At 43.2% G+C, this 20,764-nt stretch overlaps 2 protein-coding genes across 2 annotated transcripts in view; both read right to left on the reverse strand.

The window, feature by feature from the left end:
• Window positions 1-540: 540 nt before the first annotated feature.
• LOC309546629 (uncharacterized protein) lies at window positions 541-2,954 on the reverse strand (the record flags this gene model as incomplete). Its single annotated transcript, XM_082246365.1, has 2 exons — window positions 541-2,728; window positions 2,911-2,954. 2 exons carry the CDS (start codon window positions 2,952-2,954, stop codon window positions 1,441-1,443), a joined length of 1,332 nt encoding a protein of 443 aa, XP_082102491.1. The 3' UTR covers window positions 541-1,440.
• A 3,922-nt stretch (window positions 2,955-6,876) lies between these two features.
• The window catches only part of SLC13A5 (solute carrier family 13 member 5), a 224,143-nt gene continuing 210,255 nt past the window's right edge, over window positions 6,877-20,764 (reverse strand). Inside the window, exons 11-13 of the mRNA XM_082244955.1 lie at window positions 16,755-16,916; window positions 14,995-15,132; window positions 6,877-7,040 (exon numbers count right to left, since the gene is read on the reverse strand). Coding sequence (XP_082101081.1) covers window positions 6,912-7,040; window positions 14,995-15,132; window positions 16,755-16,916 — 429 coding nt within the window. The 3' untranslated portion in view covers window positions 6,877-6,911. The remainder of the gene's footprint in view (window positions 7,041-14,994; window positions 15,133-16,754; window positions 16,917-20,764) is intronic.

Consider the following 20,764-nt stretch of genomic DNA (forward strand, 5'->3'; position numbering starts at 1 on the left):
CGGCTGATCTGCAAGGATGTTCTGTCTGCCTGGAATGTAGATCGCTGTCAGGGCCTCCAGGCGTGTCTCGGCCCAGACAAAAATCCTGGTTGTCAATTGCAGTAAAGAGAGGCTTCTGGTTCCTCCTTGTCGGGCTATGTAGGAGACTGCCATTTGATTGTCCAACCTTAGTTGGACTTGGGCTCCTTGAATCAAGTCTTCGAAAGCACGCAGGGCTAGGAAGGCTGCTTGCAACTCCAGGAGATTGGAGTGTCTTGTCTCGATTGTTTGCCATCTGCCCTGAATCTGCCTGCCGAGACAGTGGGCCCCCGAGCCCCGGAGACTGGCATCCGAAGTTATGGTTATACACTCCCCTGGGCTGAGGGGCATGCCTCGCGACAGGCTGTCTGGTGAACTCCACCATACTAGGTTCTGTAGGTTCGAGTTGGCAACCTGATCCTCTGATCTAAGGATGCGCCATCCCACTGACAAAGGAATGACGTCTGAAAAGCTCTTGCATGGAATCTTGCCCAAGGTACTGCGAGGGTCGCTGCCGTAAATATTCCTAGAAGTGTCATGCAGTCTCTTGCTGATAGTGCAGGAGCACTCATTATGCTGTCGATACAAGCCATCAGTTCGGCCACCTTGCGATTGGGTAAGAAGATCCGTCCCTTTTGTGTATCGAATATTAGGCCCAGGTACTCCATTCTTCGAGATGGTATTAATTGACTCTTTTGAGCATTCACCAGCCAACCAAAATTGGCGAGAATCTGTAATACTTGATCGCGATGTCGCATTAATTCTGTAATTGATTGGGCTACCACCAGAATGTCGTCCAAGTAATGGTAGATCCTTATCCCTTTTAGACGAATGTTTGCAATGGTGGCTAACAGAACCTTGGAGAAGACTCTGGGAGCTGTGCTGATTCCGAAAGGCAAGCATCTGAATTGATAATGGTCTTCTCCCAAAGTTAACCTCAGATACCTCTGGTGGTGTTTGTTGATTGGAATGTGCAGATATGCATCTGCGAGATCGATTGATATCATCCAATCGTCTGGCTGTATCACTGATGTAATCGTATATAAGGTCTCCATCCTGAATCCCTGGGGTTCGATGAATAGGTTTAGCGATCTCAGGTCCAGGACTGGCCTGAGGTCTCCCGATGCCTTGGGAACCAAGAATATTGGGGAATAAACGCCTCTTCCCTGCTGTTGTGGCGGTACTGGTATGATTGCCTGTTTCTGACACAATTCTTCTACGTATCCTATTAAAAATTCTTGCTTCTTTCGGTCCTGTGGCCATCTTGTCTGGACAAATATGTTCGGTGGTTTTTGCCGAAAGACTATCTTGTAGCCCGTCTTTATCGTACTTTGGACCCATTGGTCCTTGACTTCGTCCATCCATACCCTCCAAAAGGCTGTCAGCCTGGCCCCCACCTGGAGGGGTCGGACGGATGCACCGTCAAAAAGACTTCTCTGCCTTCTTCGCCGTTTGCGCTGCTCGTGACTTTACACCCCTCAAAAAGGAGCTCTGCGTTCCTCTCCATTGGCCCCTTGCATATTCTCGACCAGGCCTATATGATCTTGCCTCATGTGCTCTTCTGAAATCGGTCTGTCCTGGACGGAAGGATGGTTGTCTCTTCTTTGCTTTCTGTGGTAAGAGTCCCGTCTTACCTCCCGTTACACGCTTAATTGCTTCCTCTAAGGTCTTTCCAAAAAGTATCTTACCGTTAAACGGAATATTGCAAAGTGCCTGTTTTGATGCACTGTCAGCCGCCCAGTGCCGCAGCCAGAGGGCTCTCTTTGCTGTCACCGAGTGCACCATAAGCCTCCCTAACAGCTTTAGGAGGTCTATGGAGGCCTCCGCCAGGAAGGCTGCTGTCAGATTTAATTCTTCCAAAGCTGTAACAATCCTGGCTCTCTCTACTCCTGAGTTATGTGCGGTCTCCACGTTCGTGACCCATACCTTAACGGCTCTCGAGATGGAGGCCAATGCTATGCTCGGGCGGCAGGCCATACCAGCAACCGAGTAGATCTTTTTAAGGTCAGCATCCGCCCGTCGATCCATTGGGTCCCTGAAGGTTGCGGAGTCTTCTAAAGGAAGAGACATCTGCCTTGCCAAACGCTGTAGGGCTGCGTCTACCCCCGGCGGAGATTCCCAAAACTCGGCATCCACGGTCTTAAAAGGGTATAACTTAGAAAAACGATTCCGGGTGTTAGTTTTCTTCTCTGGTTTCCCCCATTCTTCTTCCAACAATTCTCGTATTTCTGTCATGAAAGGAAAAGCCGCTCCCTGCTTCTTCAGGGTCGGGAAATATCTCCTTACCTTTTCTGGTGGCTGGGAGTCTTGCTCCCATTCTATGGCTTCCTTTACTGCTGTGACATATGGTTCTATGAACTGAAAATCGAACATATGTTCCTCTAGATCCTCTGATTCCGAAAAGGTTCCTGAAGAAATTTCCAGCACTGGCGGTGACCCCTTTCTGTACTCTGGGTTACTCCCTGTTTTAGGCCTGCTTCTAGGCGTACTTGTACTAGCCACCAGGTGTATGCTATCTGCCACGGCTTCGTGGATATATTCTTTAATCTTGTTTGCCTCTGCCTCCTTGTCTGTGGCCACATCTTTAATGCACTCGGCACACAGGAGTTTTCCGGGAGCGGTAGGAGCCGTACAGGCCCAACATAAGCCCTCTGCGGGTCGACCTTTGGACCTCCTTGGCCCCAAGTCTGGAGACTTACTAGCGTGCGACCTGCTCGGAGATTAAGGCGCCTGGCTAGAGCGTGGTTCAGGTGGAGGTGAACCAGATCATTGGCGGGTCTTTTCCTTATGCGAATGCTTCTTTTTAGGGCTCTTGCTCCTAAAAGACAAACACCCTTTAAATATGGTGTATGCACTCTTTTCACCGTCTAGTCCCTCATAGCCCCCTCCTACCTTTCCGACGATCTTCGTGCCCTCTGTGGCTGTGGCAAACTCATGCTAAAAAAGAGGAACGGAAGATAAGCCTATTTCCTCCGTTTCCCCTCACCCTAACTTTCTCTAACTTAATAACATATAGATGAAATATGTTAAATACACAGAGATAAGAAAAATAAAAATACACTTTTTTCTAGCTCCATCTTCTTTTTTTTTTCATAAAAACATACTGCTTACCTGTATAGAAAAGACAGCACCAGCAGGTGGCAGCAGAGAGCTACTACAAGGCAAACAAGGATAGGAGAGGGAGGGAGAAAGAGTGTGAGTCATGGGAATTAAACACAGTCATCCGGAACCTAGTTATCTCTCTGCACTGACCTGCACATGGACAGAAAATGAAATGGCTCTCTGCATCGCTGCCATTGCGGCTTCCCCTCTTATGCAGGGCGGTTGCTAGGCTACACCCACCGCCCACAGCTCCACCTCCTCTGATATCACTGCCAGTGAATATATCAGCCAGGGAGAGCGGCCGGTGCATCCCTAATAGCTGCAAACAGGTGAGGGGAAACGAGCTGAGCACACCACAGCCTCTCCACCATACTCTTAGGCTCTTTAAGCCATTCATGCCCGCGGCCCCGGCACTCAGGGCGTCCAGGGTTTTAAGAGGATTTACCTCTATCAGTCTGGACCTACCAATCCCAGGAGAGGCTAAACCTGGGTGGGAAGGTTCGGCAGGGGGGGATCCATTCTCACTTGTAGCTTGCTTCAGGTGGCCTGGAGACCAAAAAAAGGAGAACAAGAGGGAATGGGAGGGCCCTCTCTTATAAGCTAGGATAAGGGTGGTCCTGAGGGTTCGCAGGAGGAGCAAACCCAGGTGTGCTGACGTGGGGCTGGCTAGGAAAAATTGATATGACTACAAATGTGTGCAAATCCACAGTCTAAATAAATATAGCTGCATGTATATGCAATATGTAGTGATAAATAATTAGTAAAGTGTGAACATGTGCATATAGGTTCCAAAGATCAAGTCCAATAATATATAAAAAGTGTCCCCCACATCTAAAAAATAGGTAAGTAAATATGTGCACATACACTAGTAGTATGTATAACTCCAATTGTACAGATTCAGCAATAAATATGTGCAAAACCAGCAATATAAGTTAATATGACTACCCATATGCGGATGCAGCAATGTAACTCAGAAAGTGGATATGTGCAAACACAGCAATATAAATTCATATAGCTACATATATGCAGATCCAACAATTCCGTGAGCCATGCAATCAAGATTGGTGAAAAAATATCCAAAAAGTCCTAGTGATATATAGTTAATGGACAAATTATTAAGGTGCTCTTTTTTCTATGGCCCGGAGTGCCGTGAGTGGGCGGAAGGTAAGGTGCTCCCCTTCTCCTGAGGTCCTGCGCTTACCAGACTTAAGTACCCCTACAGGGGTGGGTCGCAGGTCGATATTGGGGATCGCTCCCATACACCAGCAATCAGGTCTCTGCTCCTATCCTTCCTCCCTCAGCTCGGTTCCACTCCAAATAATTAGATAGTGGCTTACAGCATCGATGTCAAAAAGGAAATAGCCAGAACATTCCCCGGGTATGTAAAAGGAAAAATGCCTCCAATAGTGAAGAATCACTTTAAATTCTTTATTTAAATAAAAGTAGACAAGTACTCACATATAAAATGTACAAATAGCGCGTCCGTCTGGCATAGGAGCCGCAAACCTCCTCTCTTGCGGTGCGCGCTTAGGAACAGCGTGCGTGCCAACCGCCGGATGTGCGTTCCAAGCCTCCGGATCGATAGACGGAAGTGATGTGGCTACGCTCTCTTTTTTTACAGCACCTGGTATTCCCATCCAGGTACTAACCAGGCCCGACCCTGCTTTGCTTCCGAGATCAGACGAGATCGGGTGTGTTCAGGGTGATATGGCCATAGGCAAGTAACTGGATTGTGATCTGGGTTTTGATATACTTACTCTGTGAGTTAGTTCGCTATCCTCGAGGGGTTAATTGCACAGACGGAGACTTGCTCCGTGTGGCCATTACGGAGCAAGGAAGGATCATCTACGTGTTTTGCATATCTAATAGCTTGGATCCGCCTAGAGGGCTGGCTGAGCATGGGTATATTACTGAGCGTAGTGCCGTCTGTGTCACGCCCCCGGTGACGAAGTCGGAAGTGACGAAACGCGTTGGGGCGTGATCAGACGGCGTTCAGCAACTATTGATTGAGGAGTGCTAATACATCCAGAGGAACTGTCGGCCACAGCGTGGAGCCTGGACATAGCTTCTTATGGTAAAACACTTCCTTATACGATGATATGTATGATTTTAAATGATACCAAGTGAGTGCAATGTATGGTGGATTTAATAAATAATAAATGCAAGTTATAAACGTTATTGCACTAGTGGGGATTATCCTTTCTTTCCACATGTTCCGGAGTGCTGCAGTCTGTCAGACATCTATTTAAGAACTTGCCAGGATTGTTTTGGGATATATGCTTTTTTGCTTGGCCATGAGAGTGGTTAAGCAACAACATTCGGTGAGTGAGCATTTCGGATCTTCCCCGAACACGGTGGTGGTGGAGTTTGGTGACCCATAGTTTCATCTCATAGCAGGACTCCTTGGATATTCAGTTTTGTTGTATGGACTTTTAAATAGGATTTTATGTATTTTATTTTGTGTTTAAATGTTGCACATTTATGCACATTGAAGCAGTAGGGAAGTGAAGCTTTGTCATTCCTTACACAGTTTGTTATTGTGTCATTGGTGAAGGGAATCATCATAGAGTGGTCTCTAATCCCAAAACAGTGGTAGGAGGGTGCCACCATCCTTGCGCTACTGGAATCTTATGTTATTTCTATGGTAGTTTTACATTGGATTCCCTATATACATATTCATTTGATAAGTAGCAGCATTTATTCTTTCTGTTTTTTCTCCTAAGTGCAGAGGGTCACTTACTGCTCTCTTTTAGGGGTATTGTGGGTATCTGTTTTGCATATATATATATATATATATATACAGTATGTATATATATATATATATATATATATTTATTTGTGAAGACTAAATTTAATCGGTTTAGAAATTTAAGTGATCCTTTCAATAAAGAAATCAAAACAAAGCCTATCCTGTACAAAAAATGCTGTATATTTACCTGTCCAATACCCCATGTCTTTTAACCCATCCAACACTTCTGGGTGTGCAAATACCTGATGTTCTCTATGTCATTTAATTTATTAATCACATATCAGCCAGCAGAAGTGACAGGAGCACATGGTGGGATAGCAGGTATTCAATGCTCTTGAAGGTGTTGGATACCTTCTGAAGCCAGGATGAGCAACATTGTAGAGTTTGGAAACACAGGCTACCGAAAAAGTACAGCATCTTTTTTTACAGAGCAGTTTTCACTTAGTTTGGACCCTGCCTTAATGGAGTTACTTTAATGAAATCCATCAAGAAATTGGATTTCTCTGTGATAATAATGTAACAAACAATCAGATATGACTTGGGATTTATAAATAGCCAACAGGGGTGAAATAGGCAAAAAAAAATTGAAACATAGCAAAATTTCAGTATCACATTTTTACTGTTACCTGTTCAACCCCACTAGATGACACCAACTGTAAGAAATTATGTTATGTTTAAGAAGTTTAAACTAGCTTGTTTTATGTTTTGTTTTTTAAATAGTCTAGCTTATAAATGAACCCACCAACAGATAAGTCTATTTACAATGAGTAATGTAATGAATAGTACTTTTTAGTTTTTTTTTTTTACACAACTGGTGATGTTGAAATCCTGATTCATGTAACCTTCAAAAGTAGTTCTTGTATTGCATTTATATTTGTTCTGCAAGTAATCGTAGATCTTCTATTTCTATGTCCTTCGCTTTTAGAGGTCTGTTTCATCCAGCAATACCTTTTGACAAATCAGGCTACATATAGCTCTTGTGTTCATGATCAAGAAGATAAGTGTTCATGGCACAGGTATGTTGGCACAAATTAACTTTGCATCAGTTTCCATCCGTAACATTGGCCCATGGTGGGAAAGTGTCCAAGTTAAACATGGCACGGCCCCAGCTGTTGATAGCTATCGTGGTACACAATACACCAATGATATTCATCATGATGCCTGTTTTAACCTAGAAATAAATAATAAGTTACCTTAACATGATTGTTGTTGAACAATGAATTACCACAAACTAGATCTAGTCCCCAGTTTAATGGAAGTCCTATGACAATGCAAAGCATCATTCTTTTTAACAAATTGTATTTTTAAGGTGATTTAGAGCAAATCTTCAAGTGAAGCTGTGCTAAGAGTAAGGAAAAACCACTTCTAGCTATACAAGTATTCCAACCAGGAGTAGAAGTGGCCACATACTGTAAGAGATCTTCTTATTGTTCAGGAATCAGGTCCTTGAATGATTCTTTTTTTTAATTCAAAATGCAAATTCAGCTGCTAATTTAGCAAGAATTTTTTTTTAACCCAACTACTCCTATTATGCACAGCAGATGCTTGTTGGCTGCAATTTCTTTTTGCCAATACACAGTCAAGTTGTTGAACATCTGTATTAGATTTGTTAATGTTGAATCTTTAAGGAAGAGCTATGTGTATGTCCTGATTCAGTGTGCGTAGAGTACTTAGAACATAGATTCCTGTCTGCTCCCAACAAAAACAACAACCAAGAAGACATGAAAATAGAGGAATTTATATTCCTGTTTTGGAATCACAACAGGGGGAGAATAAAATAGTGGTAGCAAAAGAAAATATAATGCTATGTATACATATTTATCCTTACATGTAAAACTGTAGATACAACTCTTTTCTTTTTAGTTTTTGATAGAGGGTGGAAGGCTTAGAACGTCTTTTCAATATCCATTGTTGTTTGTGTCCCACCCTGGGGATGTTTTCCTTCAGTTTTAATCACAAAGACATGACTTTAGCAAACATCTTCCCCAGAGGAAGGAAAATTCCACCTTTGATAATTGCCACTGGAAAAGGTGCCCCACTCCAAGTCTCCCAATCTACTCATGTGCCAGTGACAATCATAACATTTTGGATTTCCCCTAAAGCCTCGTACACACAATCTGATTATCGGACGATCTTTCGTCCGTTTTTTGTTGCTAGCGATGGACGAACATCGGCCGGGGCGGTTTGCGAACGTTATCCACAAACTTTCTGAAATGTTCGCGAACCGCAAGTTCGCGGCGGGCCCCATTGACTTTAATGGCAAGCGAACTTTAAAAACCTTTTAGGTCATATTTGCACCCACAAAATACTTACTAGCTGTGCACAAATAGTCCCACAACATGGACACTGTCATAACAGAAGTATTGCTATTGGAAAAGTTGCCCTAAAATTTTTTTTTTTTCTTTCAGCAAAAAATGTTTTCTTTTTTTTCTAAATCAGCCAGAACTGACAGCAGCAGGTAAATACATGTCAAATACATATAGGGTCCATTCACAGGTCTGTAAAATGGGTCCGCATCCGTTCCACAGTTTGGCGGAACGTTTACACACCCATTGTTTTTCAATTCCAGTCTGAAAAATTAGGCATTCACAGGAAAAAGAAGTAAGTGTCGGCCAGTACAGGCCCCAAAAATTAGCCAACAGGCATTCACCTGACAGCAAAGAACGTTGTCTTCTGTGGCTGGAGGTACATTAGGCATTCACAGGATAAGTAAGTGTCGCCCATTCCAGGCCCCAAAATTTAGCCCACATGCGTTTACCTGACAGCTAAGAACATTGTATTCTGTGGCTGAAGGTACATTAGGCATTCACAGGATACAGAAGTAAGTGTCGGCCTTTTTAGGCCCCAAAAATTAGCCCACATGCGTTTACCTGACAGCTAAGAACGTCGTATTCTGTGGCTAATGGTACATTAGGCATTCACAGGATAAATAAGTAAGTGTCGGCCATTCCAGGCCCCACAAATTAGCCCACATGCATTTTCCTGACAGCTAAGAACGTTGTATTCTGTGGCTGAAGGTACATTAGGCATTCACAGGACACAGAAGTAAGTGTCGCCCATTCCAGGCCCCAAAAATTAGCCCACATGCGTTTACCTGACAGCTAAGAACGTTGTATTCTGTGGCTGAAGGTACATTAGGCATTCACAGGATAAATAAGTAAGTGTCGGCCATTACAGGCCCCAAAAATTAGCCCACATGCGTTCACCTGACAGCTAAGAACGTTGTATTCTGTGGCTGAAGGTACATTAGGCATTGACAGGATAAATAAGTAAATGTCGGCCATTCCAGGCCCCAAAAATTAGCCCACATGCGTTTACCTGACAGCTAAGAACGTTGTATTCTGTGGCTGGAGGTACATTAGGCATTGACAGGAAAAATAATTGTCGGCCAAGAAAGGCCCCAAAAATTAGGCATTCAATGGACATGAAATGCCTTTTATGCCACTGTATTTATCGAAGACAAGGACCATGAATTGTTGTGGGTGGATGGGGGTCTGGCGGATATTTGTGGCCTGTCATGAGGAATTTTAATTAAACATGGTCCACTGGTCACATGTGTTGAATTCCTCTGAGATCCATGCCTCATTCATTTTTATAAATGTGAGGTAGTCAACACTGTCATGAACTATGCGAGTGCGCTTATCAGTCATGATCCCCTCTGCTGCGCTGAACGTCCTTTCGGACAGGACACTGGACAGGGGGCAAGCCAACAGTTCCATTGCAAATTGTGCAAGCTCTGGCCAGAGGTCAAGCCTGCCCACCCAGTAGTCCAGGGGTTCATCACGCTTCACAGCGTCCTCATCGGCCGTTAACCTGATGTATTTGGACACCTGTCGGTCTAGGCGTTTTCTGATGCTGGATCCAGAGTACAGCTGTCGATGGGTCGGCTGAAAGAAGGATCTCATATCTGAAGTGACCAACACATCTTCAAACCGCCCTCTTCTTGCAGGCGCTGTTGATTCTCTATGAGTGGAAATTCCTCTGCAAGCGCACGCAAAAGCAAAATGCAGCATTTGTCGAAGCATGGCCTGGAAGTGCTGCATTCTGACCGCCCTCTGTGATGGTGGTAAAATTTCCGCCATTTTTTTTTTGTACCGGGGGTCTAAGTACGTTGCCACCCAGTACTGGTCCTTGCCCTTTATGCTTTTTATACGGGGGGGTCCCCCTTAAAACACTGGAGCATGAAGGCCCCCATTCACACTAAACTGGAAGCGGTGTAGTGGCCTGTGGCTCCAGCTCATCATCCAGGATAATGTCATCCTCGTTCTACTCCCCCCATCCACAGACAACACCAGGGATCCCAGAAAGGTTTAAAACATGCTCTTCTTGCTCCTCCTCATCCGCCCAGGCACCATCCTCCTCTGACTCCTCTTCAGACTCCTATTGTTGACTTGTCTCAGATGGAGTAGCACCCCCTGGGAATTCATCCAACATTGTGACTTCCTCATCTTCCTGCTCCTGCTCCTTGACGGCTTGATCAATGAACGACGCAATGCACGCTCCAGAAAGAAGGCGTAAGGTACGATGTCATTGATGGCGCCCTGGCCGTGACTGACCAGTTTGGTGATCTCATCAAATTGCCACAGAGGTCTGCATGCGTTGTGCATGAGCAGCTACTGGCGCAGTGAAAAAAACCCAAGCTCCCCAGAACCTGTTCTGCCGCAGAGTTTGTACATGTAGTCATTAATTGCACGTTTCTGCTGGAGCAGCCTATCAAGCATATACAAGGTTGAGTTTCATCGTGTTGGGCAGTCACAAATAAGATGCCTGACGGGCAGGTTGTGTCGCCGCTGAATGTCAGCAAGATGAGCCATGGCTGTGTAAGATCTTCTGAAATGGCCCGAGATTTTCCTGGCCTGCCGCAAGACGTCCTGGACCCCAGGGTATTTGGCAACGAATCGATGCACGACCAAGTTCAGGACTTGTGCTATGCAGGTAATTTTTGCCCTGTTTCAGCGCGCTAAGCAGATCGGCACTGTTTTCGCACACCCCTTTACCAACTGTCAAATTGAGTGCTGTCAGCCACTGATCTGCCTGTGAACGCAAAGCTGAAAAGAGTGCAGGACCAGTGTGGCTCTTGGCTTCCAGGCACAACAGACGCAGCACAGCATGGCAACATCTCACATGGCATGTGGAATAGGTTCTGGGGATCTTGGGAGGCGCAGCGGAAGAGACGGTAGCAGTGGAAAAAGGAGGAGTCAGCCGAGGAGGAGAGGGAGGATGGAGTAGGAGGAGGAGAAGAAGAGGCAGGTCTGCATGCAATCCGTGGCAGTAAAACCAAATCTACACGGGTGCCACGGGTTACATGCTTGACGGCTGTCAGAAGGTTCACCCAGTGGGCAGTAAAAGTTATATACCTTCCCTGCCCGTGTTTGCTAGACCATGTGTCTGTGGTCAGATGTATCTTGGCACCGACACTGCGTGCAAGAGATACATTCACTTGCCGCTGGACATGGCCATACAGCACTGGAATGCCCTTCTGCAAGAAATATTTCCTTCCTGGGACCTTCCATTGTGGTGTTACAATGGCCACAAATTTCCGAAAGGCATCCGAGTCCAGCAGTTGATATGGCAGTAGTTGGCGGGCTATCAGTTCCGACAAGCCAGCAGTCAACCGTTGGGCAAGAGGGTTATCCGGCGTCATCATTTTTTTACGCTCCAACATTTGGGCCACGGAAGCCTGCCTTTTTCCAGAACAACGTGAGGATGGCATGATGGAAGGTGGAGTGGAGGACAATTGTGAGGAGAGAGGAGAAGGAGAAGAGGCTGGACGGTGAGAGCCTGGAATGTGGCTTTGTGGGTTCTGATGGCGTTGCTCCCACTGGGCTCGGTGATGGGAGTCCAGGTGCCTTCTTAAGGCGGTGGTCCCTAGGTCAGTGTTGGGCTTACCGCGACTTATGCGTTGACTTCAAAGTCTGCAGATGGCAACACTATTGTCAGCAGCGGACACATTAAAAAAAGCCCACACTGCGGAGCCATGTGCCGGCGTCCTGGGAGCGCCAGATGTGACTGTACATGATTGAGGGCTCACTCCTGATACATTAGCAGTCTGCTTTGCCCCTCCTGTGCAATGTAAGTTCCGCCTGCCTCTCCTCCCTATCTGCTGGTCCATCTCTCCCTCTGAACTCCCCTCCTTTTCCTCTCTTGTGGGCACCCACGTGACGTCCATAGACACGTCATCATCGACGTCACCTTCCCCACCACTAACATTTGAGATCTCGGAGTAGGCAGCAACAGCAGAGACCAACCTCCTTGGGCTGATCTGGGTACTGTCGTCAGACTGCTAAGTGGCGGCTGTTGCTCCCTCCTCTTCCTGATCCGATGCCAAGAATGGCTGCGCATCGCAAATATCTTGTGATGGATCGGAAAATAATTCCAGTGACTCAAGCGGAGGGTATATGGTGGTGTTGGTGTCTTTGGGGGTGCCCACAGCAGAAAGTGAAGAGGGTGCAGATAGAGAGGATGAGGAGGGTGCAGAAGAGGAAGGCTGAGTGAGCCACTCAACCAAGTCTGGTGCGTCCTTTGACGTAATCAAACGCACCTTCTTAAACTTCACACTTTGGCTTCGGCCTACTGCTCCTGCCCTACCCCTACCACCCCTGCATAAGGGCCTGCCTCTTCCTCTGCCTGTCATTTTTAGAATTACCCTGTGACAAAAGTCTCTGGAGAAACACAGTATATATGGTAGAAGGTATATAACACCCCGCTTCAATCTGTGGTATCGAGGGACCACTGGTCTATCACACCAGTTCTACAAAAAATTGGCCAGTAACTGTTGTCACTGTGTGTAGCACAGTTAACGCAGCAAAAGAGGCAACATTTTTGCAGGACTAAAATACATTGTTATAAAAGTATACTGGTAGATAACACCCCACTTCAATCTGTGGTATTGGGGGGGCCACTGGTTTATCACACCAGTTATACAAAAAATTGGCCAGTACGTTTTGCACTGTGTGTAACACAGTTAACGCAGCAAAAGAAGCAAACTTTTTGCAGGACACAAATACACTTATAAAAGTATACTCTTAGATAACACCCCGCTTCAATCTGTGGTATTGGGGGGCCATTGGTTTATCACACCAGTTATACAAAAAATTGGCCAGTAAGTTTGGCACTATGTGTAGCAGAGTTAACACAGCAAAAGAGGCAATATTTTTTCAGGACACAAATACACTTATAAAAGTATATTGTTAGATAACACCCCACTTCAATCTGTGGTATTGGGGGGGGGGGGGTCACTGGTTTATCAAACCAGTTCTACAAAAAATTGGCCAGTAAGTTTGGCACTGTGTGTGTAGCAGAGTTAAGGCAACAAAAGAGGCAATATTTTTGCAGGACACAAATACACTTATAAAAGTATACTGTTAGATAACACCCCACTTCAATCTGTGGTATTGGGGGGCCACTGGTCTATCACACCAGTTATACAAAAGATTGGCCAGTAAGTTTGGCACTGTGTGTAGCAGAGTTAACGCAGCAAAAGAGGCAATATTTTTGCAGGACACAAATACGCTGTTATAAAAGTATAATGTTAGATAACTCCCCGCTTCAATCTGTGGTATTGGGGGGCCACTGGTCTATCACACCAGTTATACAAAAAATTGCCAGTAACTGTTGTCACTCTGTGTAGCAGAGTTAATGCAGCAAAAGAGGCAACTTTTTTGCAGTACCCAAATACACTGTTATAAAAGTATATTGTTAGATAACACCCGCTTCAATCTGTCGTTTAGGGGGGCCACTGGTCTATCACACCAGTTATAATACTCTTTTAAAAGTGCTTTTGTCACTCTTTGTAGTTGTAGTATCGCTGCAAAAACGCTCACCACACCAGTCACAATGCTGCACAGTCACAATACAAATCCACTATAATATGCTTTCTATATTAGAAAGTATATTATAAGTGTATTACACCCCTATATAGTGCACTGCACACCAAAGAATAGTACACCTATACCAAATACCAGTCCTTGAAAGGACTTTTGTGGTCCTATAACATCGCGATCTGTGTCACTGACAATCTGTCCCTGCTCCCCACAGCAAACCTCTCCCTACACTGACAAAAGAGATAATATAGATAGTACACATATACCAAATACCAGTCCTTAAAAGGACTTTTGTGGACATATTAGAGCCATCTGCGTCACTGACAATCTGTCCCTGCTGCACACAGCAAACCTCTCCCTAGACTGACAAAAAGCAGAATGTAAAATAGCAGCCAGGTCAGGTCTATTTATAAGGTAGGGTGTATGTCCATGTGCTGAAATGTCTCAATTGGCTGTCCTGTTCCACCTGATGGATGTGTCATGGGTCAAAGTTCTCCCCAATGTAAACTAATATGGCCCCTGCGAACAACGCCATATGTTCGCAATATCGGCGGACTGCGAACGAGTAAAGTTTGCCGCGAACCGACTGCGGGGCGAACCGCAAGGCCATCCCTATTTGTTGCATGCTAGTCTCATATGGAAAGTGAAGAGGTTACTTTCATATGAAAATTCCCTTACAACAGAGTTCTACTTCAGAAGTGATGTCATGTGTTAAATTGTTTTGTATGTGTTCTTTCGTTTCTGAGCATGCGTAGTCTTGCTCTTACGATTTTTTACGGACGAACGAAAACTGTACAAATTAAACGAAAATCGGACATTGTGTTGACGTACGGTAAAAATTTTATAGCCTGCACATCCAGATTTTGTCGTCTGAAAATTCGTAATCGGCTGTCGAATGCACTATACTAACAATCCGAAAATCGGCAGATCGTTCATCGGACGAAATTTTACTTCTGATTTTTGTATCGTGTGTACGAGCTTTTAGCTTCTGTCTGGGAACAAAGACCACAGAAGCAAATAGTAAAGATGGATCTCCTCCAACAGGAGCAAACACAACAGTAAAAACGTGACAGAAGTTCTAACCCTTCTCCTCTAACTAAAACAGGTTATATTAAAAACTTGCCTGATTTCATATATATATATATATATATATATATATATACAGTGTATATATATATATATATATATATATATATATATATATATATATACAGTGTATATATATATATATATATATATATATATACATATGTACATATGTATAATAACTGCAGAAAGATTGTACATTATAAAGAAACTTACCATATCAGACACATGGAGATGACCATATGAGAAGACAATAGCATTTGGGGGCGTGGCGACAGGTAACATGAAAGCAAATGAGGTGCTCAGAGTACAAGGAATCATTATGTACAGTGGATTAACCAAAATAGATTTTGCCTAGGATACAGAGAAAATAAATAGATGAATCATTTAGTGACCTGTGGTATTTTCCCCTATATTGTTACCAAAAGGTTACTTCAATCTCCAGGTATTACCAAATTCAGAGCAGTGTGGCACAATCTCTGCATAACCTATAACAGCCATGGGTAGTACAGCACATGGTCCCCATTCACGTTTTTGTTCTTTTGCACCCACTTTGAAGATTATATATATATATATATATATATATATATATATATATATATATATATATATATATATAAACAACCTTTTAAAGGATTCAAACCGTATACTACTACTACTATTATTTTTCCTCTAACATAGCTGTCCAAAAGACATGGAGAAAAGGTTGAAAACTGTGACTGCAGCACATATATTTAATTATGATTTTCAGAAAACTGTAAGAAATGTTATGAACTGGTGTATCTGAACAGTCAATGTTAATCCTAATAATCCGATTTTAATTGAAATGCCCCTCGAGGCAAAATTTTAAATTTGGATTTTAAATTAAATATAATGAATCGATCACTACTATGTTAAAGGGTTACTAAACCCACAACAGTAAAATCACTGTGTATGGGCAGTAAGTATGCTTGTTTTACTCAATGTGAAACATAATAGGGTAATCCTCTGCATTGTGTAAAAAGGCTGTTTGATACTGTCTTCTCTGATCTGACAGTTTTTTTTATTTTCTTGGGAGGGTGCATGTGATCATCCCAGGGCCAATTAGCACTGCCCAGACAGAGGGTCAGGGGTTCTGCATCCTTATAGGACAATTATGGGAGAATGAAAATTCCTCCTACAAGCTTTAACCAGATACTGATAAAAGTCACAGGACTGCTCTAACTGCTGATGAGAAAAGGCATTTAGCAGTCTATATTTACTATTGCATTTCTATGTTCTGTGTACTGTGGGAGACCAGATATAGTTTATGGAGGGTCCTGGGTTTAGTAACACTTTAAGTCATCCATCTACACCTTTAAACCCCCCAAGGGGTCCTTTGTTAGTTAACAGTTCAAGATATTGGCTCCTCACTTATGAAAATGTCCATTCTCTTCCCCCACATAAAAATATATACAGGTAAACATTAAGGTGACTGTAAACCCTCACATATATCCAGTAAAGTGAAAAGCCTCCAATGATACACAGAGATGAAACAAATCCTCCTACATAGGTTTTACTTGTATATCTGCTGTCTCTATACCCCTTCCAAAGTGCAGATTGTGGTAAAAATCTCTTTCTTCATCTGTCAGCAGCACATAGGGGAGGGTGGGGAGAATGCAGTTACTGTGTGTGAGAGCTGATTGGAGGAAAGGAATACATCTCCCTCCACACAGCAGAAGAACCGTGTTTTGAATAGACAAGTTCCATTCTAAACTCTCCCTCCCTCTCCCTCCCGACACAAATGTATCTCATGTATCGGGAAAACTTCTCAGAAGTGACTCATGCTGATAACAGAGGAATGAAGCACCAAAGAGAATTTACACCTAGAGCTTTGGCGAGAGAGCTAAGTAAACACTGCAGATATATGTGTTTAGTTCAAATTTCATGACTGGGCTTTACAACCACCTTAAAAATCACACGAATGGTAAAGGCTTTATATGGTTTAATAAACCTACCATGGAGGCCAGGATGGGAAGGAAAAGAGTTGCTGTAGCAACATTGCTGGCACATTCAGTGAAAACAGCGATCATTAATGACAGGATGATGGCAATGGCCCAAGCTGGAATGCTGTGAAGAAACATCATCTGCTGACCAAGCCATAAAGAAAGACCAGACGCCTGTGGGAGAGAAGAACCAAAAGCAGATATGGTATTGATCGTTTTGTTTTTGTGATTAAAAAAAAAAAAAAAAAAAAACATAGTACAAAGACTTTTTTATAACATACATTCTTTCATAGCAACCAGTCACATTTCACCATAGTCATGTAAGTTGAATAATCATTTATAGTTGCCATGGGATGCTGCAGTTCCCACAACAGTTGCTCTTCATCTTACTTTATAAGGACTATTACACATCTAGTGATATAAATTGAAGAAACTATATAAAATTAGAAAAGTTAGGCTGTAAAGAACAATGAGGAAGAGGCGCGGCTGCCAAGCATTTGTTGCAGTGGAATCGTCTTTCAACGGCGGAAGTGTGTGGAGAAACAGCTTTAAGCCCCGTACACAGGAGTAGAAATTTGGCTGGGACATTTCGTCCGACGACCGATCTGACAATTTTCGGCTTGTTAGTATGGTGTTTCCGATAACCGACTCCGACTTTTCGGCCGAAAAAATCCTGGTGTGCAGGCTATATAATTTTTGTCGACCGTCAAAACATGTCCGATTTTCGTCTCATTAGTACAGATTTCGATGGGGAAAAATCTTATGAGCAAGACTAGGCATGCTCAGACATGAAAGAACACAAAGAAAGCAATCCAACACATGACATCACTTCTGAAGTAGAATTCTGTCGTGCGGGAAAATTCGTGTGCAGTCTAGAGCACATTCCAACCAACAGACACCACTCTGGACAAAAGACGGACGACCGGTCGGCGGAAATTCATTGCGTGTGTACAAGGCTTTAGGGTCCTTGGTCTGAATCCTATCCAAGACGCTATCCGAATGGGGTTTGTTGGGATGATCTCCCTGTGCTTGTGTGGATTTACTCTAAATACATGCTGGTGACATTCTGCATGATGTGAGATCCAATCCGCAGCTTTGTCTGTGAAGGTGAAGTGGCGATGCTAACAACCTGATTTACCACCAGAGTTATTAACCCAATGTGGTGTGCCTTTGTGGCCATTATAATATATGGTCCTGTTTATCTGGTAAGCAGCTTGATCACAACGATGTGGGGAGCACGTTGGCTTTTTTTGTTTAACACTGAATAGTCTGAGAGGAAGATTATCTCTGCAATACCTTGTTGGGCACTGCTTAAAGCACTAAAAAATTGTAATAACCTTTGGGTAATTAAACTCACTAACTTTTCAAATTTTAAGTATTTTCTTCAATTATTTGTATATCACTAGATGTGTAGTATTTGTATTTCATTAGTGCTGTACATTATTCCTAAATTTTGTTTGTCTGAAATTACAGGTGTGTGCTAGCTGCTTTTGATTATTAATCCTGAGCCCAGTAGTAGATTTGTTTTGTTAGTTCTATTTTGAAATAATTTGTTACCCATAGACACTAGAAAGTAGCTGTTATCTTAGTTCTGGCTTGAAAAGAAGTTGCTCCTGCAAGCAACATATTCAGCAATGTAAGGACCAAAATTTAAAGAATAAACCATTACCAGCAGAACAAATTAATAATGGAGTTGTTTAACTAATACACAGTTTTATATTTTTGGTCTCTCAGAGAGATTATTTACTTTTATATCTATGAAAAAGAACAGTGTCCCATTAATCTAAAAGCAGACAAGTGATTTAGAATGGGAATCACTCCATCAAGCAGATCAACTTCTTAAATAGATGCCTTTTATGTAGTCATACCAATTCTCACCTACCATGTCATTAATAAATCTGAAAAATCCTGAGAAGAAATGGAATTGTATGTTGTCCTCTTCTGAATCTGCAGCAGAGGACCTCTTTAACCACTTGCCTACCAGCCACCGTACTTATACTGCGGCAGGCTGGCTCTGTCCCACAAAATGATGTACCTGTACATCGCTTAGTGAGACAGCTAGTGGGGGTGCGCATGCACTGATTGGCCACAGGGGGAGCTAATCAGCGGGTCCGGCTGGCGCGATGTCCGCCGGGCACCCGCAATCACTCCGCGTGGAGACAGAACGACGGTCTGCCGATGTAAACGCGGTAGACCGCTGTTCTGTCAGTGATGAACACAGGGATCTGGATCCTGTGTTCCTCCTATTAAGGAACACAGGTCTCTGTGTTCATCCAGCAAGCTCATCCCCCACACAGTTAGAAAGCACCCCCTAGGTCATTAGTACAGTAACAGTGCAAATTTTTAACACTGATTACTGTAGTAATGTCACTGGTCCCCCCCAAAAGTGTAAAAAATGTAAGTTAGGTGTCTGATCTGGCTGCTGCTTTGTCGCAGTCCCGCTAAAAATCGCTGATCGCTGCCATTACTAGTAAAAATAAATAAAAATGACATAAATATTTCCCCTAGTTTGTAGACGCGATAACTTTTGCGCAAACCAATCAATATACACTTATTGGGATTTTTTTACCAAAAATATGTAGCAGAATACATATTGGTCTAAAATGATGAAAAAATTTGATTTTTACATTTTTTTTTATTGGGAAGGTTATATAGCAGAAAGTGAAAAATGATGTTTTATTTTCAGAATTGTTGCTCTTTTTTTGTTTACAGCGCAAAAAATAAAAATCGCACAGGTGATCAAATACCACCAAAAGAAATCTCTATTTGTGGGAAAAAAGGACATCAATTTTAATTGGGTACAGCCTCGCAGGACCGCGCAATTGTCAGTTAAAGTGACGCAGTGCTGTATCGCAAAAAATGGTCTGGTCATTAAGGGGGTAAAACCTTCCAACCCAGAAGTGGTTAAAGCCCAAGAGTTCTCACCTTTATCCCATGTTCATGATGGTCTGATTTGACATTCAATTTGATATGTCAAATCGAAACCAATTGCCGGCAATTGCACCGTCCGAATCGGTGCGACGCCGACTTTGTGGCACCGCATCGTTTCCCAAAAGTAGTTTTTGTACTACTTTTGGCGACTTCAGGGGGGGGGGGGCATTTCAATAGATATCTCTGCAAGAACCCGCACAGATGTCTGTGAAATCGCCACGAAGTCGAACTGAAATGCCGGCTTGAAATCATGCGAGTTCAGCTGAACTCTCACAATTTCAAAACGGCCTCAGTGTGAACCTGGGCTTAACCAAATTATATTTGTGTCTGTGGGGTCTTCATAGAAGAGAAGAGGTGACAGGAAACCCCTAGAATAGCTGCTATAGTATTCTAATAGATAAATAAGGTATAATGATGCTAGATGGATTAGGTATGAGACACAAATGGGGAATGCCCAAGTGAGAGAAAAGAGTATAGGAGTCTAGTCATGCTGTATCATTAACATAGATGAAAAACAAGGCACCAAATAAACCAGGCAAAAAAGTGAAACAAACCCTAGAGGGCAAAGAATAATTAGGGGAATGAAATGGCAGGTAAGGCACCATAACTCAGTAAAGACCAGGTGGCCAATAAGGATGCTTCCCTGTGCAGGGTGCATCCCCCTATTGTGTGACAACAGAAGCAAGCAGTGAGAATGTGACACTTTTTCAGTATTAGTTTTAGTAAGGGGAATGTTTCAAGCTCCTTTCTTCCTTCAACTTCCTTATTTATCTGGAGATGTGGCAGGTATTTCACAGGGCAATTTACGCATTTGACACCTAATACCATCACACACACAACATTGCCAAATAAACACATTTTACCATGCTCAAGAAAATTCTTATAATGTAAGCTCTAGATGTACACTCATCATAGAACATTGTCTAGTCAATATTCTATTATTTCATTCTCTTGGCATCAATTCATACAATAGGACACAATGTTCAGCCAAGTAAAAGCTTTCCTATGAAAGCTACAATTTTCTCTTGGTAACATTATAGTTTCTCTGTTGAATTATTTCCATTTTAAAAGCTGATTTTTATCTGATTATG

This window comes from Pelophylax lessonae (genome assembly GCF_965119305.1).
Source record: "Pelophylax lessonae genome assembly, chromosome: 2".
NCBI classification, from domain to species: Eukaryota; Metazoa; Chordata; class Amphibia; order Anura; family Ranidae; genus Pelophylax; species Pelophylax lessonae.